Consider the following 26673-nt stretch of genomic DNA (forward strand, 5'->3'; position numbering starts at 1 on the left):
CTGGAGAAGCACTCAGCCGAACAAAATGATTCCACACCAGCAGACAGGGAGAGGGGCCACTTTTGAAAGGCAAAGACAGCCTCCCAGTGTGTGTGTGAGAGCGTGTGAGTGTCAAGGATTCATGATGTGTTCCTGTAATTTCCATTTAGATCTTTTTGAGGGGCTTTTTTTTGTTTGGCTGATATTTTTCAATTTTAGTGTTTACTATTTTCAATAATGGAGTATTAATTGAAAAGTCTTATGTTGCTTCAAGTTTGGGTGACTATTTAAAATAATATATTTTAAAAGTAGGACTTTGTTTGGGGAAAGGTTTGAGGTAGCAGTAATGGTTAAAGTAAGAGGATTATGAGATAGGGAATCAATGCCTCCAGTGGATGGCGTGTGTTTGTATGTATGGGTTGGCTATTTTCTCCGTGGAGAAAAGACAACATATTTATCTCCTTATCAGTCTTCTCCCAAAACTGCCTAACCCCCTGTCAAAGCTCATGTCTGACTGCCTCCAAAGAGCTGGAGCTGTTTGTTTAAATGTAAAGGTAATCAGGCCCAGCATGCTGCAGGAATCCACAGAGCCAGAGAGAGACAGATGGGTAGATCCCAGGGGAAGGGTACAAGGACAGGCCAAATCACATCAGCCAGCTCTGCAACCTTTTTTTTTTTTTTTACCTGTTATGGAAAGTTGTCCATATCGGTTTAGAGTACTAAAAGTACAACTCATTTTTCCTGCCTTATTTAAAGCAGTTACCTGTAGCTGTGGTTGAAACTATTGCTGCTTGGAGGTAGGGAAGCTCCTTTTTCTTAAATTTCTCTCAAATTCAAATGCAAAAGTTTGTAGATGGAATGCACATTTTAAAATTGACTTTGACAGTCTCGTGAGGACAGCTTAGTGTACATAACATTCGGGTAGCAGCAATTTTAGCTCACGCTCACTGAGGTTTTTGCCAGTTAAAATGTCATACAGCTGCTCGTATTAGCTGACACGAGCTATTATGTTCATGACTAACTTAACTTAGAGCTCTACAAAGGTTTGTGTGTGGACGGGTGAAACATTGCTTCAGTCCTCTGAGACTTGAGGCCATTCATTTATGCTCTCTTAAGGTAGAGATCAGACAAACTAGTTGAGCGAATTCTTAAATCCTGAAGTCTACATCAGAGCATAATGCATTTCTGGTATTTGTCAGGCTGCAAATAGATCTTATACTTCTAAATTCTTCTCTAATTGGTTAGTTTAGTAAATTCTGCTTTTTAGCATAGTGCATTTTTAATGATTTTAGGCAAATTAATTCATGTTATTATGAATAAGCCGAGCTCCCAACTAATGGCTTTCCATTTCAAGGCTGCTATTACAACATAAGAGGCATGCTGAAGGTGTTAGCATCCCAGTGTCCAGATAACATTATAATGCTGCTATCAAGAATAATAAAAATTATCAAGCAAGATAAATGAGCTTCATTTGCTTCATGCAAAAATGTAGTTGACATGAATCAGTGATTACCAGATTACCAGTGACTGCTTAATGGATAACAGTGAAAGATGATGAATCCTGTTTCCTTTTCCTACTGTTGAACATCTTGTTCTCATACACAATTTTCCTGTCCTCCTCAACTCCCTTTTTTAAGAAGTCATTTTTTTATAATAGAATTAAATGCAAATTAGAGTAGAGCTGATTATCATATAAACGGCTGTTGCCTAGGGGGCAAGACACTCTGGCTTTATTTATTTATTTTGTCATATTCTTCACAGTTCCCCATAAAACTCTGACTTTAATCAGTCTGCACTTTCTTTTAAAGACATAGGGGAATTTGGGACTGGTTGAAGGGAGGCGCGCATTTCTGTGTATGTGTGAGCAGCCTGTATTTGCGCTTCTGTGTGTGCATATGGGAGGTATGTGACCAAGAGCAGAGCGTACGCCTGTACAGCTTCATTCTGCACACTGCTCAATTAGCTCTTGATGTTTTATTTTACAGGTGAGCGCGATCACCTGTAAAGGTACACAGCTGGAACAATAACGCAAAGCCCCATAATCCAGTAGTGGCAATTTTACATAGTGGTCCAGAGGCTTTTTATGGCAGCTGGATTATGTTTGCAGTCACCCACCAGTGCAAGTGATCTGATTTGAATTCACTGGGAGTGAGGGAAACACTGTAAATGGGTAATTACCCAGAACTAACATAGAGGGGAGAGATGAAGTGAAGTAGTGGGAAGGGATTTAGGCAAAGACCTGCAAAGTAAAGATTCCTTGTAACTTAAAATTTGGGAACTGACCTCCAAACGGGCTGCGTGTGTTGGATGCCAAGACTTGGTATCTTTATGTAAACCTGTGAGGGCGGGGCTTCACTTGAAAAATTGTTAATTTGCTAATTTGTTAAAAAAAAACAACAGATGCTCAAAATTTGATTTGTGGTACTTATTTGGGGTTTTTGGGGTACATTTCAAGGTTTTAAAATTTTGCATGCGTTTAATGAGATGTCTCAAAACCCCTACTGGGGGTCAGAGTAGTCTGCTCATTGCTGTAGTTTCTTTGTAGCGTGACAATAAGTCTACTTTGCTCTTAAAAATCATCAATGATTGATATATTTATCTTGTCAGTATTGACACAGAAATATCACTATTTAAGCAAAGGGCTACGTTTTGTTTTCTACCGTTTCTCAATGGGCTCAAGGAAACTAACCGTGTAAAGCCTGAACTATGAAACTCACTTAAAAAAGAAAACAAAAAACTGGACTTTATTGAACCTTCTGACCTCCCCCCCCCCCCCCCAAAAGAAAGCATATCAACTTGCATATGTGTGTTTTAATTTTGTATCAGTTCTTTATAAATCCAACGTTTTTGTGCCATTAATTGCTCACAGTTTGTTTATCTTAAACAAACAGTTTGTTTATCTTAAACAAACTAAGGGTTTAAGTCAGCGGTCCCCAACCCCCGGGCCATGGACCGTTACCAGTCCGTGAGTTGTTTGGTACCGGGCTGTGAGATTTGAGGCTCGGGTGTGAAATTTATGGTTTTCATCGTTTTTATCATTAACTCGGTTTCCCTGGGTCTTTTCCCGTGTGTTAGGAATAAATCTTCTTTGTTTTTTGGTGCCGGTACTGGTTTTATTTTGTTCTATTTATCCGCGACACCTTAAAGGCTGGTCTGTGAAAATATTGTCAGACCTAAACAGGTCCTTGGCGGAAAAAAGTTTGGGGACCGCTGCTTCAAGTTACAAAAAACAAGCTGATGATGTAGATATAGAGGACTTAAAAAAATATAATTAATAGGTTAATAGGTCTTATATATTTTTGGTCACCTAACAACAGTCTGGATAACTGTTCTGATCTCATCCACCTGTCACCATTTCTCTGCCTCTGGCACAAAAAGATGACATCCCCACAACATTAAAACATCTTGACAGAGTGCGCAGACATAGGTTGGACTAACTGGCAACCGGTAGCTCTGACTGAGGGTGCGCATGCTTGTCTAAAAGTGATGGTGCTGAAAGACTGAAAACTTGTCCAATCTATGACTCACTAAGTTTGTTCTAGGACAGCCCCCAGCAACGATGATAAGCAGTTTAGAGAAAGGACGTAGTGATGGATAGGCGTTTCTATCCCTGCCCCCCACATACTCATGTCTGATCGAAGGAATCTTCTAGAATTCTAAAACCTCAATTTTTTTTACTATTTCTATTTCATGCTTTTACCCAGGATATTAGTGACCTCGCATCTCAATTTTCATGTTCTGATTCATCTCCCTGCATGGCCTGTGTCCACCACTCTTTTACAGTGAAAACATTTTGGTTTTAAAGTAATATTTAAACAATCACAAGTGGAATTCACCGTGCATGTGCAACAGCGCTAGTGTTTAAGGCTGATGACCAAGGGAAGCTGCACTTTACACATGCCATTATCAAATGAACTGCGATGCCAGGGTTGCTGTTGAGGCCATCTCATCTCAACAGCACACGGGATTTGATGCACTCTGTGCTATTCAAAAAATACCCTGCTCTCTCTCCCTCCCCCAGTGCCTTTCTTTACTCTCGCCTTGTTTCCCAGTGTGCCCTTGATTTCAAGCTTTTTGTGTGTTTTCACTTCACTCTGAGCTCTGTAGTCCTGAATCTCTCCATTCTGTAGTCTGGTCCTATAGGTACGCTGCACTCTATATCAACAACTCTCTCTATCTGTAGCCTCGGGCATGGGGTACCACGAGGGCATAAGGGGGCTCTACTTCCATGAGTCTTAATGTCTCAGGTGTCTCTTTGCACACACCCACTCACACAGACACCAGTAGAAATCTACATGCTTCTTTTTCCAATGCATAATTCACAGACTTAAAGCAACTGCAGACACATCTGACCACATATAAGCAGACTGTCCTTCTCCTGCACTATGAACCCCGGTACCCCTTTCATTTTCATGCATTATTCTAGGATTTTAAAAGGCCAGTGGTTACTCCCCAAAGGAAAGCTTTGATTTTCAGCAGGGACCCAAACAAGAACAATATTTTAAAAAAAGTTAAAAAAAAAAAAAAAAAAGGGTGTTCTTTGGATTGGATGGGTATTCTTATCAGCTGAGGGACTTTAAGAGATATGTAGTTTTCATTTTAACAACTTCAAGGGACATTGCATTTATTGATATGTTTATAAACAGGAGGCAGCAAGGACGGCAAGCAGACATATCTAGTAGGAATGATAAAAATTCATAAGTCTAAGAAAATAAACACAGATAGTTTGCCACCTCTGCCACTCAGGTGGTATACTATGATGGGTTCTCATAGAAATTTGCTGTCATGTCAGTATAGAAAATGCATTGTTAGGCTAGTAGAAGCACATCTGCATATAACATAGTCCTCTGTCCTGTAGTGAATTAGACCACTCAGAATAAACAGATTTTTTTAATGTGAGAAAAAACATTTTTCTGTCCAGTAGACGCATTCCCAATCTGGCAACAGATGCAGCTAACTTATCAGCATAAAGGGAAATGGGCCTATTTTTAATTCACTCAGTTGTCCTACATAACTATCTATGGAGCTGCAGTATATTTCCCGACGTGTCAGTATGTAGCACTCGTGACTAAGAAGAATAAGATAGACGTATGATGATACATCAGCAGTGTGCTGCAAAGTAAACATAGCAGTGGTCCTGCAATCGCACCTTCTGTTTATCTGCCTGAATAGAATAGAATGGAATAGATGCAAATAGATGAAACTAAATGTAAATGTCAGATACGGGAAGACAAACAGATCTGAACAGACTGACAGCCAGTACACAGAAACCACTGCACTACCGGGGTCCGTTTGCAATCACTTCATGTAGCTCTGCAGTAGAGAAGAGTGGGACAGAGAGATAATCGAGCAAAGAAAAGTACTGCATGTAGGAAGAAGATGAACATAAATGAGACAAAAACACTTTCACAGCCTCTTTATTACAGCAAAACGTAGCTGAGAATTACTAGGTGGGCTTTGTGTATATTACATGATGATAGCTAATTAAAAAGCAAGGCAGAACTAATAACACCAGTACAGAATGGCAACACATATAATCATCTCCCTTTTCTTTTCCTTTCTTTTTTTAAGAGGATCATTAGATGAAAATTGGTACTTCCAAAGCAAATATCTCCACCATTTATTTCCATTGTCTCATTTTCCTCCTCGCTCTATCTTAATCTCAATTATTGCAATGTGATATTGTCAAATTAAATTAACATCTTGTTGATGAGACGTGACACCAGTGATGGAGTGCTCAGCAAGTGGAGTGTCAAGGATTGTCTGTGTCTTTAACTGTCTCAGCCTCCTTTGCTCATTCAGCATTTCATAACAGCATTTTATTATTTCATTTGTAGGAAATCTTATATTACCTCATGGTAACTAGAGACTCAGTCTTCCTCCCCACATGTGCTTTATCTATAAGTTAAGTCCTGGCAGGGCACTGGGGGGAAAGGAGTGGGCGAATGCACTGTTCAGTTATACATCAAAGCTCTTATTTTGGGCACATCACACAATATGGAGACGAGAAGGGCGCCGTCGCCAATAGGGGTTTCACAAAAATGAAGAGGAATCTTGGTGACTGTTGCTATTATCAGTGTTCACTGGGGACGGGGCAAAACTTGCTTATAACACAAAATATCTAAATGCAATAAGCCAAAGATTTGTATCTGAAAGACTGTCTGAGCTGTCATTCAGCTCATTGACTTTAAACAAAGCAAACAAAAGCAAACTGTTACAGAATAACAAACTCCTCATGACTGTACAGTACATTTTTACATTATCTTTTGTTCATTAAAAGTGAGGAGTGGTCTGTTCTTTGGGTACCTAATTATACAATGTCAGTGTGCAGCATTCCTTTCCAACTTCCAGACCTTAGTAATGTGCAATCCTACATCCCGTTGTCCTTTCTTGCTCGTTTAGTTTGACACAAAGGGTTTTTTTGCTGAGCTTTTAACTGTAATCACTGGAAGGAATATAATTTTGAAATGTGCAAACACTAAATGATCACAGAAACAACACAGTGCCATACTGAGACAGTGAAGTCTGACAGAAAATAAGAAAACGAATGGTGTGTGAATGGTGTGTTTAAAGATTAAATCAAAAAATCCCCAAAAAGGAAAAGTAACCTGCTAGAAACCACTAAGCACATGCTTATTTACAATATATAATTAATATCCCTTTTCACAGCTCTACTAGGAGCGTAAATGAAATATAACATTTGCTAGTGGTAAAATTAAAATAAAACCAGTTTATGCCCTCCAGGAACAAAGACACGCAGGGCAAATCTCTTGCAACGATATACAATCTAAAACCTCTGGGGCATATGATCAAGCAATGCTATGATTGGTGATTCAAAAGAATGAACAAAACAAGTAACATTTAGTTACATTAGAAAAATACTATCACTTAATCCTTTCAGCTGCTGGTGGCGGGTTGCTCAATAAGAGGACGTGCCAGACAAGATGATACTAGACATATCTGAGTGACTAGTATGACAACCTGAAAATGAAGCAGATATCTGACAATCATGGGCTGTAAGCTGGAGCTTAAACATCTGTTTGTCACTTTAATTAGTTAAAGAATTGTTTTTGCTACTGCAATGCATGTCTGCTGCAACACAGCTCGCTTAAACCTGGAATGAAAACTTTAAATAAACAGAAGAAATGGCACCAAAAATAAAAAATGGCAATCTTGCATGTGGTTAACGCAATGTGCATGATTATAAACACTTAACCCTGTCATAATGCTACATTTATAGTGGAGGACATGAAGGACTATGAAGGAGGAGGAGACTGTAGGTACCATATGTAAGTACAGTATTTCTAAACCTGTTATTCAATTTGCACTGGGTGAGAGGCAGGGATGGGTTGGGTGGACCACTGGCAGACCACCAGACTATCACAGGGGTAACACAGAAAGTCACACCTACAGCTAATTTATAATCACCAACAAACCTAATATGCACATATTTGGACTGCGGGAGGAACCTGGACAAAACCTATGAGGAGTGCACGTCACACACAAAAGTCCCCACCTGCCAGCTGGTTCAGACATCCCTTGTTCTTGTATGTGGTGACTCACACGACTGTTAGAATAACACCTGTCTCTAGGTAAATTTTATTCATTTGTTGTTGTTTTTTTAAGGTAGAAAGTCTACAATATTAGAGAAAGAACCCTAAAAAGCAGATGATATCCTATGAGCAAGCAACTGGCGTCAGTGGGGAGAAAGAACAGGATGGGACCCCTTGCACAACTAGATTCGTGGAGGGGCAGCTATTTGTGTATGAGGGTGAGAGAGAAGAGATAAAAGCAGCATAAAGAGACTATAAACAACAAACAGGACAAAACACAAACTATGGGAGAGCGTAGTCAATAGTTTTACCGACATGCAGCGATACAGATAAACAGGGACTGAAAGTGACTGAAGGGGAAGGGTTGAGTGCATCATTGGAAGTTCCCCCAGCAGCCATAGCCAATTACAGCATAACTGATGGAGGATTCGGGGTTACCTGATCCTGAAGCAAGTTTTAATCCTAATCTTAAAGGTAGAAAGAGTTTCTGTCTCCTGAACCCCAACTGGGAGCTGGTTCCACAGGAGAGGGCCTCGATAGCTGAAGCCTCCCATTCTACTTTTAGAAACTCTAGAAACCTCAAGTAAACCTGTGGTCTGTGAGTGAACTGCTCTACTGAGAAATGATGGTACCGTTAGGTCTTTGATCCCTTTCTAGTCTAGTCTGTTAATACTCTCACATTATTGTTATCGATCAACAACTTCTTCTTTCTCCTTTCCTCTATAGTTCCACTATATGCATAATTTTTCTTTAGACCCTCCATCCTTACCATTTCAACAGTGAAAGTGACAACCAAAACAGATTTGCAAAAATTGGAAAGGTTATAAAAGGGAGGGGGGGAAACAAATGTGTAGGCAGGGAGGGGGATTCTGAAACACAAAAGAAGACAGAGAGAAAGAGTCACTGAGGAGTTTGCATAATGCTGAATGGAGCCATGGTGAGGATAAAGGCACTAATTGGAGCTAAACAAATATTTTTCAGACATTAATTTCTTCCCTTTTTTAGTAAAACTCTTTTTTTTAATAACTATTCTATGATAAGCCCCATTCAGATATAGGATGCATAACATCAGGCTGTGACAGTTTTTTGTCATTCAGGCATACAGATGAGTGGCAAAAGACAAAAAAATAGAAACTACTGTGGCTGTCATACGCTTTGGGGGAAATTTTGCTGTCAATGTTTTGGCCCCTAACAGTGAAGGTCCTTCTAGGGTGACAGTCTTTTAAAGGAAAATGATGTAAATCATATACTGTGGCACACTGCAGACCCCAGAACCCAAGCTAACTAACACTTGTGAAAGGTTTTCTACATATTTTCTGGATATATAAAGACTAGGGCTGCCACAAACGATTATTTTGATAGTCGACTAGTCACCGATTATTTTTGCGATTAGTCGACTAATCAGATCATGCATCCATTGGACGTACAGCTTATTGCAGCATGCATCTGCTCTTATATAACTATCATTAGCTTACAGCTTTAAGTGTTTAAGGTATGTGCTAACTAAAAATAAAGACAAGATGATAGTTTATTAAATTTTAATGAGATTTGCAGATTGTTTCGGTGAAGTTTAATAAACTCCTTGCTATCTAAAATATAACGGGACACCGGAGTATATTCTTGAGCATCTCACACTTCTGATAATCAGTTGTCTGCTTGGCGTTTATTCAGCTGTGTAAAAACTATAACTTTAATCTCAGCCAAACCGATTTACTCAGGAACAAATAAAATACTACAAAAAGCCAAACAATAACATTTTTAAGTTATCTAAGTGACTTATATATGTTTAACCTGAGTAGCGAAAGACAGCGGTGGGTTTGAAAACAATTTGCCGGGAGTCCGGTGTTCTCACGGGCTCTAGTGAGCCTTGCTCCCGGCTAGCTATCAAGCTAGTGGGTAACAGACGTCTCCAAAAACGTCGGAGCGCTTTTGAAAATATGTGGTGTCTTGATAAACTGAGCAAATATTTGAGGTTTACACGGTTACATTCTCGCCTGAAAATATGTTAAACGTTTATTTTGTGACCCAGAAAGAATAATAAGAGTAATATTAAAACTAACTAGCTGCCGCCATTGTTGGAAACTGAGCTGGGCAGCGCTATGAATTCTGGGACAGAGCTACTTCTTCTTCTTCGGGGTTTAACGGCAGCTGGCATCCTTGTACATGCAGTGCTGCCATCTTCTGTTTCAGTCCGTTATTACACTCTTAAATTCTACTACTTATTCCTGTGTCTTTTGTGATCTTACAAAGCTTCAAACGACGCGTCGACTATTAAATCAGTCGTCGACGATTCTGATAGTCGACGTAATCATGACTAGTCGACTAATCGTGGCAGCCCTAATAAAGACCCATGTATATATGTAGATATATATATTTACACACTGAGTTACACACTGAGTTTGTGCCACGCTGTCGTCGTGGCACATGGTGGCCAAACTCTGTAGGTGACTTTCACGGCAATGTGTCTCACAGTTTCATTCAGCTGGTGATGGAGAACATTTGTCATACACCGTAGATTGGACGGTACAACAAATGATGTGGTTGAATTAAGTAAAAATTTTCTTACTACATGATGGACAAAAATCTATATTTTCCCATATTTCTGCAGCATATCCTATTCACCAAACTTTTAAATGAGCTGAACAACTCAAAAGTGACAACAAACATCAGCGCTCACTACACACAAACACGTCCCATTATAGATCAAACTGGTCTAATCTTTTGTGCTGATCCGTTAACTGTGCTGTGTTGAAAGAGATAAGTAAGTACTTATGGAAAAGACACCGGGGTGCTCATTCATACATGTAGCCAACACATACAGATGCTGTCAGACTAAATCGTGTATTTGAAAGGTCTAAAAAACACAAAAGTGCCATGAGAGCTAGCACTCTATCTTCCTCTGTCTCCTATACACACATAAACATTAACACAAGCAGCTACAAAATATGGAGGGACTGACAACATGCGTAGCTGTCTTTTATGTTGGCAAAACTCGTCAGAATTCACAATTCTGCCAACGGAGTGTTAGAGAGAAGGAGAGTGCCAAAGGCAGGGTGGGGGTGGGCACAAAGAGGTGGGAACCACAGACTTGAAAGAAAGGGAGAGAGGGAACGACAGGTTGATTTATTCAAAGAGTGAGGAGTGGGTGAATCAAACTTTAATGGCTTTTGGGAGCGCACACCGTTCTCCCTCTCCCTTCAATCTTGCCCCTTTCCAGGCTTTCCTTGTGCGCTCTCACCTTACTTCCTTTACTCCTCGCTTTTTCTCTCCCCTTGTCTCCCTCTCCCCGAAATACACTTTCCGATGGTCACTCACAAACATGAGCCCTCCCTTTTTTTTGACAGACAAATTCTCCACCCATCTCTGCGTAGCACACAAATCAAGGTGCTCTTCATGCTCAGCGGGATAAAGTAAATGACAGAAAGATAAAGAGAGGAAGAGAAGGTGATTTACCTTCACGAATGGCAGAGTATGTGATGCCCCGGCAGTATGTGTTGTGTTAACCCTTGGACTGGAAAGGATGCGGGAAAAAATTGGTGTACAGGCTCAACAATCTCTCTGACAACTCCCTTAAGTAGCTATTTGTCCAGAAAGGCTCACTGAAGTCTAAAAATTAATCAGTCAAAAAAGAAAAGAACCTATTCCATTCAGAATGAGCAATGCAGACATGAAGTTCAGCTTACCTATAGCAACACTTCAGAAAAGTAGGCATGATGTAAACTGTTAGCTGACAACAGAGGACAAAACATAGATCTCAATTTTCCACTCCCCACACCCAGTCCTCAGTGTTGGGTGTAAGGCGTATTAACGTGTCACGTGCTAAATTCTGTCATTACATTACAGATACAATTATGTTGTTACTTGCAAAGTAACAAAGTAACAAAGATTCTGCCCCTATCTGCACATTGGGCAAATTAAAAAACACGTTTTTTTTCTTCTGCGCGCTTGTGCTACAGTGAACTGATGTCAGATGTGTGTGAGGGCAGGAAAATAAATGGTGGAGGTCTACTGCAGAGATACAGACTTACTTTTAAGGACAAGAGAGTGATGGTAAAGTGCAAACTGTGTTCAAGATGGAAACGACTGCATTATACTGCTGACAGAACTCAAGTCCGCTGAAAGCATTTGCACAGACAGAAAGCTAACGCAAAGCTAGCCAAGAACCCAGAGTGATAAAGATGAGTGCATTCCCACCCCGGCCCAGCAGCCAGAGCCTGAACTTCAACAGGTAAAAAACAGCAGTGATGAGCAGTCCTGTTTATGTTTCTGAAATAGAACCACTGTGTCAACTGAAGTGTCTTTAGGCTGGTTTTGATCGTTGCGTTGCGATATTGTCGGTTTTGTGTTCATAGGTCCTATGTGTGTCCTCATTACGATAGGGTCTGGGACAGTCTGTTTGTATAACATCATTATGAGCCAATGTGTTTCAGGTCATGTTATAGATTAACAAGAGAGTAACATAATGAGTAGTGTAATGAATGACTTTCTCTGGTGAGTAATAAGGTAACGTACTGCACTACTTTTAAGAAAAGTAACAATTCTTTTTGAGATATGACCCCAACACTGCCAGTCATATTATTCATTGCCTTTCTGCTTAATTAGTTATGAGATTTTCAAGCGGACTTTATACTATTTGCGCCAAATGTCACGACCTGCGGGATCGGCAAGGCGCTGATCAGCATCTCTCCACTCCTAGCCCCCCTTCTCTTCTCTTTTTCCTCTCTCTCTCCCTCTCCCCTGTTTTGCCGGGGCGGAACTCATGGCGGGTTCACGCCCTCGGTCCACGCCTTCCCGGATTGTGCACACCTGGGCCTCATCAGACCAGCTGGTATATTAGAAGGAGGAGATCAGCTGTTCAACGCTGGATTGTTGTGAAGACTCTAGTCCGTACACGTCGAGCCCAAGTTTCCCACGCTTCCGTCTCAGAAAGTTAACGTGTGTCTCTCTGTTCTAGATTCCCCGGACCCGTCCCCGTGTTTCCCCGTGTGGAGTGTGTAAGGAGTGGCTGGTCACTAGCGGAGAGAGGTTGGCGTGAGCGCGTGTGTGATTCCCTTGTTTTCCCTGGAGCCCTGGAACCCTGCCTCTCACATCTTGTATATAGCACTGTCCTCGCACTGTCTGTAAATACACTTGGTGAAGATCTTGTAAATAAACCGTCTCTGTTAAAACACACTCCGGAGTCCTGCGAGTGGATCCTCAGAGCAACCCGTGACACCAAAGGCTTTACGTGGTTAGAAATCATTTTTGGTTTTTATCTACATTTCGAACAGCATCCCATTTCTTCTCCAAAAATGGGGACGTACAACTTTTCCCTAGGATTAGATTCTGTGCACCAAAACTGTAGAAAGTGGAAAGTTATAAATGGTGCCTTAGGTGAGTAAAATATTGACTGCTTCCCATTTAACCTTCTCACTTTATCCATTTTTTTCCTCTTTCTTCATAAATCCCTCCATCCCTCCCTATGGGGCTCAGGGTCTTAGTGTCAAGCAGAATTCTCTTCGAGGCCTGCGCCTGTCAACCAGCCACCACTCAGCTCTGTAACCACTAGATTCAATTTCACCATAGGAGAGACCAGGAGAGATGATACTAATATAATTATGGGCCAAATCCGACTTTTAGGAGGTAAAAAGAGAGAGACGGGGAGAAAATGAAAGAGAAAGGGAGTGAGTTTGCGAGTTTCATATCGAAAGCAGGTGTGTGTTTCTGTGCAGTGTGTTTGTGTTTGCGTGCAGTGCATATGTGGGATATGTAAGTAAAATACATGTATTTCACAACAAGCAAGACTTTTGTTTTCAAGTTCTCAGACAACCTTGCAAATGTAAAGATATAAGGCATCCATATACTGTATTTGCTTTTTGGGCTAAGATATTTTTTTCTTACCTGGTAAACAAATTACCTTCAGATGCTGCAACCCGCTAAGATACAGGGCAGAAGGTGATAAAATAGTAGAGATTGAATTTCAGCTTTCAGAAGTGAACAAAGGCAAAGAAGAAAGGAATATAACAGATTTGTCTATGTTCTACCTGACAGCGACAGAGGGCACATCAAATAGCAGGTGCCTCTGCTTTGCTGCCAAAGCCTACATCAAGCACTAAACAGCTCATTCGCAGGCATAATAGGAGCTCTCAAACACCCTCTGCCAATATTATCTAAAATATGAGTGCATTTACCTCTGTGTTTGTGTGTTTAGGATGTGAAATGTCTTCATGCTATCCATCTCAAACCTGTGGGAGAAAGTAGTAGCCAACAACGGAAAGCTAAAACAATGAAGATTTGAATTCCACACGTCTATAAAACAAACGCATAAACAGGTAAAACCCTCTAATTAATCAAAAATATGAGAAAGCAGATAGATATTTGTCTAGCTAGAGTTTCTAAGAATGAGTCCTAATAGTATATTTCTATAAAAAAGAAAAGAAACAAAAACAGGAACAGCAACTCCACGCCAGAATGGAGGGCTTTTCTTTCTTTAGATGTCTGACTTTCACCTGAAGGGTTTCCACCTTGGGTTGTTCTGCTTTATATCATCAGCCATAGTTCATCAGAGATTACCGTAGGTTAGAGAGGGACACTGAGATATGGCTGATAGAAAATAGAGGCTGAGGAGGGATTTGCTCACCTGCCTGACATACCTGAGAGACAGTAAACAGATAAAGTTTGGGTATATATCACTAGGAGCCTCTTGCCTGTCTGCCTGTTTGCCAATACGTTTAATCCATCTATGCACCGCATTACAGCGCTGGTCAGAAGTCGGCTATACAATCTCGTGTGCATCATTACTGCATTATCCAAGACAGGATTCCACTGCATTGCATATCTACTGTAGGGAGGGGTGAATGAGAGTATTGACTAGAGGACGAAAAAGATATGCTATCTGAATTCTGCAATATAGTGAGTGGAGGGCTCAACCAAAATAAAAAAAACACATTTTACTATAGTGATGCTTTGCAGGGGTCATTGGAAACTGAGTAGAGATAATGGCTATAAACTCTGAATAAATGTATCTGTGTGAAGTATATATATATATATATATATATATATATATATATATATATATATATATATATATATGTGTGTGTGTGTGTGTGTGTAAGCGAGAATGACAAAAAGACGCTGGAGAGAACGAGGATTAGATGAGAATAAATGACTAAAAAAATAAAAAAGAAGGAAACTGTGTTCAAGAACAAGGATTGTCTGAACAGCAGGAGGTGGCACACACTGGGCGCACTTAACAGAAGCTGTTTCTGGTGGCGTTTGATATTATTTCAGTGGCACTGACTGGCTCCCGGTGGGTGAGTGTAAGGGTCAGGCAGCTGAGCTGAGGAGTGTGTAAGGTATTGGGAAGGTTGGTCTTTAAATAACGGATGGGCTCCAAATTGCTCAGATCTCGGTGCTGCACAGACGCACACTCAGCAAAAGCTTTTGAGCTTGCCAACAGAGGGCTCCCTTTATGGAGGACTATTTGTTGAGTTTAGGGAATGTGAAAAAATGTTTCTCAGTGTGTTGTACGTTCACTCTGCCTTCTCATCCAGTAATGGATTTGTGTTGTAGCCCATCTGCTGTTCCATCAAAACATTATTTTAGGTAATAGTTGTCGCTCTTTGTATCCGGTCTCTGCTGCTGGCTGCCTAACTGTGTGGATGCTGTAAATCTGGCGAGCTCATTAGCACTGACAGAGGGAATGCTAGCAGCCCACCTGCTCCCCTTCACCCTCTTTATGGCTCTACAAATTAAAATGACATTTACACACACTCTCTGCTACTCTGCCTCCTGCACTGCTCACCTTGCCACTCACATTGCTTCATCTGGACAGTGCCGTCGAGCCTCACTTCATAACACCTCCTGTCCTACTTCTTCGAAAAACCCACGAGAATCTTTGTGTTGTTTCTGGTCTTTTCTTTCCGTCCTGCATTCTCTGTCACTTGCGGTAAATCTCATCGTTTGAATCCTTTGTTTGTCGCCTCTGCTTTGTTACTTCTGCCACTCTTTCATCCTCCACACTCATCGCCGTTTCCCATCTTCTCCTTTGATGCGCTGATGGCACTTTAACCCGCAGTCACTGTGGCATGTCCAGTGAGTGACAGCATGATGAAGTGATGTTGCAGCATGTTTGCTTTGCCCGCTAAAGGTCGCTTAGGGTCACGGAAGTAATGAGGCCATAAAAATGCAGGTAACTAAAGTTGCTGAGAAATAATATAAGGTGGCGAAAAGGGTAGAGGAAGGAGAAACAGGGCAAAATGAGGAAGAGGCTGACTTGAAATGAAGGAAAACAGTTTCCAAAACTGGCAAAGGATTTAAGTGCAAAAGAGAGCGGCTTAATAAAGAGCTCTGTGCGTACAGATTGGACTGTGTGCTGCACTGTGATTGCAACGCAGTCGTGAAAATATGAATGAAATTGCAGTGTTTCATTTTGTCGAGCAAAGTACGCAGTTTAGTTCACTGAGATGTGTGATAAAACATATTTCTCTTGCATTAGTCTAACATTGTGTTTACACATGCGCGCACACACACACACACACACACACACACGTGGTTTGCACGTTTTCTTTTCAGCGATGGCTCACTTTACAGGCTTACACTATTTCCAATGTAAAGAAATGCTGGGGAAAACTCGGATGTATGTACTGCCTGGGAGCTTAAATTAGCTTAAATTTTTTAATCAATAGGATGCCAGGATTGACAGCAGTAGTAATTCAGTAAGTGATGCAAGGGAACTAACAGTATGTGAGTGACTGAGGGTCAAACGCAGCCCTGTTTAATGGCTTTCTCAAGGCTAAACTGAATCCTGTTGTTTGCAGAGCTTGAAACGTCTGCATGTGGACTATAAGTGAGTCCCACACAACTTAGCGGCGGTTCAATGCAATGGCCTGAGAGAATCTTCCCTGGTGGGTGATCTAAACAGCCTCGTCTAAACAGTCCTTATTTCTCCCATTTATTTGCCTGACTTTATGGATTGGGAGAGAAAAAGCCAGTGGCTTTGAAGATTTGGTGAAGACTCACAAAGGGGTATGTGCTCAATATAAACACAACAAGACTTGTGTATGTGTATGTGTTTGTGTATGTGTGTGTGGATTTCAGTCCCTGTTTGAAGTCCTCCACTCTGGCAATTACTTCATATCAAGGATTAGATGAGGGAGAGGGCATAGACGAGACACAAAGATGGAAAGAAGTGAGAGCTGAGAAGGAAGGTAGCCGATTCAGTGGGAGGACAGAGAAAGGAGAGAATAGAGATTGAGGTTTGCACTGGAGTTTTCTCTTCCCTGCAAAGGAGGCTGTACACATTCTCTAAACATTAGCTGGAAGACAACTCCTGAAATCGTGGGAAGATCACAGGTGCAGCAAAACACTGCTATTTCCAGCATGGCAAAGACCAAAATGCACTATGAATAGGAGAAGATCACCATAAATCAGACGTAGCCACCGTGCAGATACAGCTGTTGCAATAGGCATGACGGTGAGGTGAATTTTATTTATGTTTTCTTAGTGTTTCTGAAAATTCATTGCAGCTCTTTGTTTTCCAAAGTTTTCATCAGTTTGACGTACAGATTCCAGAGGAAAATGTTCTTCTACTGGAAATAAAAGTTTTTTGTTTACTTTGACATTGTTTTGATGTTCAAAAAACCAGCAAATTATATAGAAATTGTCTTGCATATGATGACTTTTCTTTTTCATGTATACCAGAGTAATGAATGAAATCACAGACTCATTTCCACTCGAGTACAATCGGTAAATAACGTCCGGGCATCCTCACCTCTGGAATATTGACAGTGTATGGCTGCCCGTGGAAGTTTGGGGCGTTATCGTTCACATCTCCGATCTGGATGTTAACTGTGTCTTTGACCACCTGGGGAAAGAAACACCTTGGTTAAATAGTTCCAAAGCCACTGCCATACGTTTCCTGACAAAGAGTCAATGTAAATGTGACACAAAGCCACGATTCAGAGTCAAAGAAAACAGGACAGGTGTGTGACAGATTTCTCGCTGGGGAGAGTAGGTGGAATGTCACTTGTTTCAGCAACTATACTGTGTTGAGTCGGACAGGTGTCATGTGAGGAAGAGAAATAAGGGTAAGTGTAAAAGTGAGAGAGTGAAAAAGAGACAGATTGCAAGGCCTCTGTGTGATATGAGGTCAGGCTATATGCAGGATGTCAGCGTGTGAAGAAATGTGTCACAACTATGAACACGGTGCAAATCTGTCTCTTACCTCTTGATTGTCACTCACGTAGAATTCGACCTGCATCTCTGACTTGGTCTGGTGGAGACAGAGATCCATATCAGTACAAAATTTGCATAGACATGTAATGCAAAGGAGCAGAGCAGAAAAGCAGAGACAGAAAACAAAAAGGAGCTACAGAAGCCAGTCTGAGCTCGACGTCCTTTGTGCTTTTCCCCTCACATTGTTTTGCACTTTTCGGGACTCTTTCATCATTTGATAATTTACGCCGCGTATCCTATTTTCAAAATTGTTCTGTGTGTCTTTTCTTGTACCCGGTGCATTTGCTTTGGTAATGTATGAGCGTGTGTGTAGCAGTTAGTATGTGTGTGCACGAGTTTGTTTGTTTGTACCTCACGGTCGAGTTGCTGTCGAAGCCAGACCACACCGGTTTCTTTGGTCACAGCGAAATACTTCATGGCCTCTTCTCCTGAAACCCCATAGATGAGGGGTTCGCCTTCAGGATCATCTGCCTTCAGCTGGGCCACCGATGAACCTGTCAGCGAGAGAGTCAAAGGTCAGAAGTCCTGCAAAGTCAAAGTAGGCATCAGCAAATTTTTAATGACTGAGCCAATTTAGAAAGCGCTGATTTGTGAGAGCACGCAATTCCTGAATATTCACACAAATGCAGTTGTCCTGTCAGAATTTCCAATTTGCATGCTACATGTAAAAGTTAGCCTTGCATTAAAAATTGATTAAAAAAAATATATAAATAAATACATCAAAATAAAATGCAAAAGAATTAACAAGGTACCATGATTGTGACAGAAACTCTGACTTCTCAACATTATATTCAAGGAAACCTACTAAAAAAGAGAGAACCACAACAACTATATGTTGTAAAACTCCAGATGTCCTGGTAGTGTAACGGTTGAAGACGACTTGAAAACGCACAAAGGCTCAGCACAAAGAAATGCAGTAGCGTGCAGGAGCAAAAGATTTTTAATTGGAGCTGCAGCAGCTCACGGGCTTCATTCATCATAAATAGTAGAAGCTGGCTAATCAAAACCAGAGGTGGCGTGCTATCATGCAGGTTAATCCGCCACGCTGGACAGATGTATCATGAGGCTGTGTTTAAGAGCGGCACAGAAGACGGTATCAAGACCTCCAAGCTGGTTGGCAAGGCTCATTACCCTCCAGGGTCAAACTGCCTGAGCACAGCATTGTAAATAATATTATATATATTAAAAAAATTAAGAAATATATGAATCCGGGAAGGATTAGAAGCTTTTTCCCAAATATCAGAGGCAAGGTTTTCCTCACTAAAGTCCAAAACATACGGTACATAAAATACTTTAAGATACCAGTCACTGTCACTTCACAGATACCTAGTTTGAAATTCCTATTCATTTCTGCCGTGTGCCTCTGATCTGTCAGGTGACAGACTTTGCCCGTGTTTGTTTCCTGCCTCTCAACCTATCATAGCTGGGATGGGCTCCAGCACCCTCCTCACTAGCTGCATAAGTGCTTGGGAAAATGAATGGATGGACTATAGCAAGAACCCAGCCAAGCCAGTGTATTTCCCTGGTCCCAAGCCCAGATAAATGTGGGTTATGTCAGGAGGGGCATCCGGCAAAAATCTTTGCCAAATCAAACACACGGCTCATCAATGATCGGTCGGGGTCCAGGTTAAGAATGACCGTCCTCAGTGTTGTTGGCCAACAGGGTGCCGGTGGAAACTGTGCTTGTGTTGGCCAAAGACAAAGGTGGAGGATTGTTGTCACGGGTTGGATGACATGGAGGCAGATTAAGGGATCGGCCGAAAGAAGAAGTAGATGAAGATGAAGAAGAATTAGAGGACTATACCAAAACACTGTGGGCTTATCTTTGCCTTGTAACTGCTATTTGTGCTCACACTGTTAATAGATTTGCAAAAAATGCTGTTTGTAAATTCAAAAATGTGAGAATTTATCCTAAATGTCAAGACAGGATAACCTCACGGAAACACGGAAACTTAATCTGGGGTGTAATTTTCTTTGACTGCCTCTTGACCTCAGGGTTATATATGCTGAGGTAAGCATTTTACTGTTAATTAGGAACAGGTTTGTTTTTTTTAAATGAGTGCATGGACAGAAGAGAAAATAAACAGATCATTCAATAATTGCACAGACACAAACACTTGTCCCCCCTCCCTGGCCAGACAACAGAAGTGAAGCCAAACTAAATCAAATCTGTCACTTGCGCACCACACTGCTTAATACAGTGACCAATTAGGCTTCACAATCACACACCCCTCTCGTTTTATTAATACACCCCATTTTCTTATGAAAGGGTGGCAAAAATGACTAATTAATATAACGATTTATGAACCCCTCTCATTGCAGTCTAATGAGATTTATGCAAATTCAGCTGCTTTCAATATGAGTTATAATTTGGTTGAAGACGGTGCAAATTAAGCATTTTACCCCATAGTCATCAATAATAACTGTTTTTTTCCCTCCTCCTTTTGGCCCTCTCGACTGTGAACGAATTGTCTGCTCCACGTGGGTAGACATACACTTGAGTGAAGGATAACAAATGTTCATTTCAGACTATGTATAAGAGACAGTCTTGTGGAAGATTAACTCTTACTACTGAGAAGAAAGATGAACCGAGACCAACTTACTGAGAATATGAGTTAGATTCTCTGCCCTGATTAGACAAACGAAGGACTGCTCTAGATGCTAATATATTATATCACCAAATATGTGTGCAGTTATATATTATTGCAATAAATAAATTTTTTACATAGAGATTTAGTAAAGAGACCAATAAAACTGCTTGATAACTTCTTTTCTGGCTCCTGTGGGTCAGTTTTGTTTTATTAACAGATTTTTTTTTTAACCTTGCCTAAGGTCATAGACATTAACAGAGCAAAATGGGTGTACTTAGATAAAGACAATAGGATCTACATAATTTATTTTGTCCTCAAATATGGAAATTTCTGAGGTATACTTTGGTGAAAGACATTCTTAGCATAAATTAAGGTAGAAAAAAGATTTAGACATTTCAATAAACGACGAATTGTAGAAAAGTGGTTAATTGTATCATTTTGTTTTGGTTTTTTTCTTACAGATTTTTGAAACACTGTGTTTTTTCGTTTCAAGTTAGATTTATGCTGTGTTAGTTTAACATTAGGATTCATTTTCAGGATTGTGGGTAAAGAAAAAAGGTGTAAAATACTTTGGGACGTGATTTAGGTTGAAGTATTAAAATGTAAGGTGAATGTTATGTTTTGGTTAACGTAGGGCAACTGATGGTTATAGTTTAGGTTGGAGTAAAGAAAATGAATGTAAGTCAGTGCAATGTCCTTAGAGGACATTGCACTGACTTACATTCATTTACACACATATACATACACATATACACAGCTGTGTTTGGGTGTGTGTGTGTGTGTGTGTGTGTGTGTGTAGCGTAGGTATCCCTCTAATGCTTATCTGTAACACTGTGACACCAAGCCCTTTCCCCTGACAAATGATGCTATTTAGCAGCAAGTGATGCCAGTATTACTGTTATGAATGATACAGTGCACATTAATATTGCCCCCATCCCTTCTAGTCTGCAACACTGCATTCATGACAAGAGCAATGGGCGAGAGGAACCATCTCTCTACTTCACCTTTCTCTCTACGATTGTCCTCGGAACCTCTTACTTCCTCACTTTTCTCTCCACTTTTTGGTTGTATTCACGTTTGTAAAGTGACACTAAAGTCACAAAGTCAGAGACATCGTCATTCCCAGGACAGCAAGAACTGCCATCATGAACTTGATCAAGATGCTTTGTGTGTAAATATAACTAACAATGAGAGAGAAAAAAGTTAAACAGCATAAAACATTTAAAAAAACGAAATTAAATCTAGCCTCTCATACAGCATCCTACACTGCTGCGACCAGTGAATCACAGCACAGATCCTGAGGGACACCTTGTGCATATCTCTGTGACATCCGCTGCTTCTGGCAGCATAGGAATGAGAATGAGTGGGTCAGAAACACAGCAAAGGAAGGTAAGCCCACAGAAACTTCTAGGGACTGAACTGAAACAGCTACCACATCTTGTTAGATTTGCAGATCAAGTATCTGAGACTTTCTTCTTAAGACCCCACAAATTTCAGATTACTCACTCAAGCTGTGAAGGTTCCATAAAGATGTTGAATGAATGTTAAATAAAAACACTTTCCACCTGCTTACAGAATCAAAGAGGATGGATACCTAACTGAGAAGCTTAAAGAAAACAATGAGAGCATTTAGGTTTAAATGTCTGGGCTGGAGTGTGAGATGGCCACAATAAGGAAGCAGCGAAAAATGAGGGTAGATGTTAGTGGAAGGGAGAAGGAAGAACAATGATGTTTCTTAAAGGGAGTAACAAATACACCCCATTACTGCAAGCACTTTTCCAAAAGCATGAGTTTGTAAAGACAAACCATTTTTGCTTCACTATGTCAGGACTGAAATTTACACTAGCACTATAGGCATAAGCCTGAAACTGAGGAAGAAGAGGAGGAGGAAAAAAAGCAAGGAAGACTTGATAACCTATAGAGAGCAACACCTGGATGTTTTACTGAGCCCAACATTTTAGAAAAGGCATGGGGGCCCGTGGGGGGAGCTAAATCAGCCGCTGGAGGACATCAATCCCTGCTGGATCAATAAGAGTCGTGCGCGTTAGACGGGGACTAGCCTCGGCCCTGCCCTGGGGCCTCAGGCTTGGGAAAGAAAAGGGGCTGTAGGCCAAAGCCCTGTTTATTATGTTGGTGACATCTCTAGACCTCTCGTTCATCTGAGTTCTGATTCACTGGGACAGGCACTGTCAGCACTGCAATTTCAGGCATGCAGTGAATTATAGCTTTAAATTTTATGGAGCACAGAGGCTTAATGGATATATGGGCAATGTTCAGCTGTCTACCAGCAGGGGCAAACAAAAAAAAAGAAGAAAAAAAAGAAAGAATGGATGAAGCCACCTCGAACTATATGAGATTGACTGACTGTGCAGGATGGTGCTGGAGAGAATCTTGATCTTTACCTGCTCTGTATAAATACTTGATGGGTTGTCTTGAGGCAGGGCCAGTAAGACTGAAGTCATGCAATCACTTGGCTGATGAGTCAGTATGATGCCACTCATGTTACTGCACTGTCTATCCGCTGACAAAGAGAGCCTTCAAACACATCAGCAATGCCAAGCTGAAGCCGCGCTGCCTTACATCAATCACTGCCATCAAAAATTCACACAGGCAAACACTGTCATAAGTTAACTGGCAGCATGAGCTAATTTCATACAGCGCACTTCTACTTTAAAGTGAAGCATTTGCCACTTTATAGATTACCACGTGAAGAAAATTTGAAAACAGATTGTGGTGAGAAGCAAAAATAAATTTCACATCTGTCAAACAGAACAGTTGTGATTATGAGAGTGTGACTCCAAGCTACAGTGCCGTACACTTTTCAGCATCACAGATAGCAAGCGCAGAGCTAAAGCACAAAAGCAAACAAGAGCATGTGCAAATTATATGCCATTGTAGCACAATGCAAGGACGCAAACACTCATATCATAAAAAGAGAGAGCGAGAGAGTAACCTGAATGAAGCAACAGGGTAATATCCTATAATGTTGTTCCATAAAGCTGTGGTATAAACTTACACACATACAGAAGGAAATTCTACTGAATATACTCGGCTGCAATAGCTATCAGCAGTCTCTGTTTGTGGTATATCTGACAGTGTGGTAACAGAGCATGCACACCCCAATGCACCAGTCCCTATTCATGTATATGGAATATGTGCTACGGTGAATTTTGTTAATCTGACCTATTACTGACTTTGTCTTAGCTGAGGTAAATACTTTACTGTGACGCTGAATTTTAGAAAAATCTCAGTCTGTCATGGACATGATACTGAAGAGGTAAGTGAGAGAGACAAAATCAAGATGAAAAGAGTTTGGATTTTAAAGAAATCAGGTATGCAAAATCTGACTTCTGCATACTCTGGTCATTTATATTTTATGTTTTATAGAAGATCCGTTTTGGTGCTGAGATGTGGAAAAAGAATTTCTGGCAAGTGTCAGTATGTGAGCTGAAATCACAGAATACTTCACATGCATGTGGAATATTTCTATATTCACCATATATAAAAATATATATAAAAAAAATACTCTAAATTTACTGAAATAAAGACAATAAGGACAGAATATGTCCCTAATCAGATATTGAGACTCAACAATAATAATTTTATCAATTTTTTTAGACTACTTCCCAATGTAAGGTTCATGATACAGTCATGTTTTAATGGTTAATCCACCTGTGTGTGCAATCTATTGAATCAAAATGATAATTTTTGTTGGTATGCATACATTTTCACATTTACAGTTTTACAAAAACTAGTAGTTGATTAAATCAACAAATTACAGTTATTTACCTGCATTTCTGGACAGAAAAAAGTTTAAATAAACAACAATATATAAGTTTTAAGCACATTTTGGAGTCATTTCTAAAATATTTGTATTTTCTAGTCTTGTTGTGCACTGTAGAGTGTGATATGTTTAATATCATGTGTTTGTAGCTGTCTTTCTTATGAATTCATTATATATATCTGGAGCATCAGACAGCAGCAGGATCCATATGAGCATTTCTGAAACAAGGGAGGTATTAATTTGTTAGTTACAATAAATGATCAATGATATGGGGAAAGAATTGCTCTGGATGTAATAAAATAACTTTCTGCTCTTTTCCACACCTCACACAGGTGAGGTGCAGTGTGAGATCCTCACAACACATCCTGAGTGAGTGAAGAGACAGAAATGGACTCTCAAGCATCAAGCACAATGCACTTCTCAGTTAAAACCCTTGGCAGTCATAGCAACGTACAAACTTAACTCCATCAGTCAATTTGGCTCATGTGAAACACTTTGAGACTAATTTATGAGTCAGATTCCATCAAGGGATTTAAGCAGTTTCAGACTCATGCTTTTAAGAGACCTCTTGGGGGCATATGCAATGAGTTACACCCTTGCCACCAGTCAAAAACACAGCAAATGAATCTTTCTTCTATTCTTTTAGAAATAAGATGGAAATGAGTTAAAATCAACTCATTGCTGCTTTCTATGCCCACGGTGTTGTGCGCTTTGTTAACGTCTACAGATACAGTTTGCCTCGGGGAAGCCAGTTGGACGCAGAAGTAAACTAAACAGATCTACCTGGAATGACAATAGTGTGGTGGCCAGAAAATAAGTGCTTGGACCTCCATTTCCATATAAAGAGAGAAGTACGTGTTTGGGAGGCATCTTTAATAGCTGAAAAAAGGATGCATGCTGTTAGTTTATATCCCCGTAGGATGAAAATAAATACGGAGACTGACAGTAAAACCTTTTTCCCCCACGGTGGTCAGTTAAATAGCTAACAATAAAAAGATGGGAAAAAAGAGAAAATGGCTCACCAATAATGTTTCCAAGTCTTTATGTCTCAAATAAACAAATGCAACCCATTTGTAAATTGAAAACTGCAGAGGACTACAATGTTCCTGTTGTGTAGTGGACACAAATCACAGCTAGAACCCTTTAAAGGATGTTATATCTGTCTGCTGCTGCAAAACAAAGTAGATTTACCACACAAAAATCTTCCCAAAAGTTCCTCTGAAACAAAACATTTGCCGTATTCCATTTCAGCTTCCTCTCATTCACCTTTTCTTCAGCTTCCTTTCTCCTGTATGCACGTGTACTTATGTTTAAGTGTTCACACACGTGTTGGTGACATCAATAACTGCGATGTGGAATCGAGCCAAAGACAAATTGTACCTTGAGTCTGGCTTTAAGTGACTCCTGTGTTTCAACAACATACACCATAAGAGTCCTTGAGAGGCTGTGTATTAATCCGACAGATTTATGACTAAATCTGTCACGGATGAGCGGACACCCTCTGCCTTTTCTTTAGCCACTCCTGAGAGAAATACACGCCTCCTAAAGCACACACTCAACATCTGTGCGTATAACTTTTGTGTACAGCCTGAACATACTCAGTAACACAAGATAAACATATTGATAAGCTATGAAAATGTAGAAGTACTCATATCGATGAACATTTCCTGTGGAACCTCTGTTTAAGTGATTAATGAAATGTCTGAGAGAAGCACAAAGAAACACACAGTTTGACTGAATGTAGCATATGTAGTGTACAGATTCATGGCTGTCTTCAATAGAAAGGAGGCAATCGCTATTAGAGAGCTTAAAAAGGAGGTGAAGTGTACTGGAAACAAATGGTTTGGGTACCTGTTCACAGCTTAAAATAAAAATTCTTCCTCACTACGCTGTAACCTTGCCAAAACAGAACAAAGTCAAAGTGATCTGTTTGTTTCCTGTTGAGATTCCAGAAGAAGAGGCATCAAGGTTTTTGTTTTTTTAAGGTGCACAATGATGAATGTCATAGGGAACTGCAACTCTGATTATTTTAAGTATATTTTAAAGACAAAAAGAAATAATTCACATAAAAGAATACCATTAGAAACTCTAGCAAATATTTTTTGAAGCTGACTTCCGTCCAGACGCGAATCATTGGTTGCCTTGCGTATGATAAGAGCGATCGCACGGCGATCTGAGGAAGAGGCATTTGATTGGATGTCCGGCTCAGGATTGGCTTTCTAATACACCCAAATGTTGAAGTGATGAAAACACTGACTGACAAGGCTGTGACTAACCAATCACGCTGAGAAACTTGGAGGACAGTGAAGGACATTAGTGGACAGTCATCCCACGCATTGGTGAAGGGGGACAGACCTGTCACTGCAAATTCACACGCAGCTCCATTCGGTCTCCGATCACACAGTAAAGCTCTTTGCTCTTGCTATTTTCTGTTCCATCCCATCACAGTCTTGCTGTTTCCCCACTCTCTCTCTCTCGCTTTCGTTTTTTGTCATCCTCTCATCACGCTCCGTCCTGCTTGTGGAGGCCAGACAGAGGGACACAGGCAGCG

At 40.5% G+C, this 26673-nt stretch overlaps 1 protein-coding gene across 1 annotated transcript in view; it reads right to left on the reverse strand.

Annotated features, from left to right (window-relative positions):
• cdh23 (cadherin-related 23) overlaps positions 1 to 26673 on the reverse strand; it is a 201307-nt gene that overhangs the window by 143151 nt on the left and 31483 nt on the right. Inside the window, exons 4-6 of the mRNA XM_084948030.1 lie at positions 18099 to 18241; positions 17737 to 17784; positions 17284 to 17376 (exon numbers count right to left, since the gene is read on the reverse strand). Coding sequence (XP_084804156.1) covers positions 17284 to 17376; positions 17737 to 17784; positions 18099 to 18241 — 284 coding nt within the window. The remainder of the gene's footprint in view (positions 1 to 17283; positions 17377 to 17736; positions 17785 to 18098; positions 18242 to 26673) is intronic.

This window comes from Perissodus microlepis, chromosome 13 (genome assembly GCF_051167445.1).
Source record: "Perissodus microlepis isolate ML-2025 ecotype Zambia chromosome 13, ASM5116744v1, whole genome shotgun sequence".
NCBI classification, from domain to species: Eukaryota; Metazoa; Chordata; class Actinopteri; order Cichliformes; family Cichlidae; genus Perissodus; species Perissodus microlepis.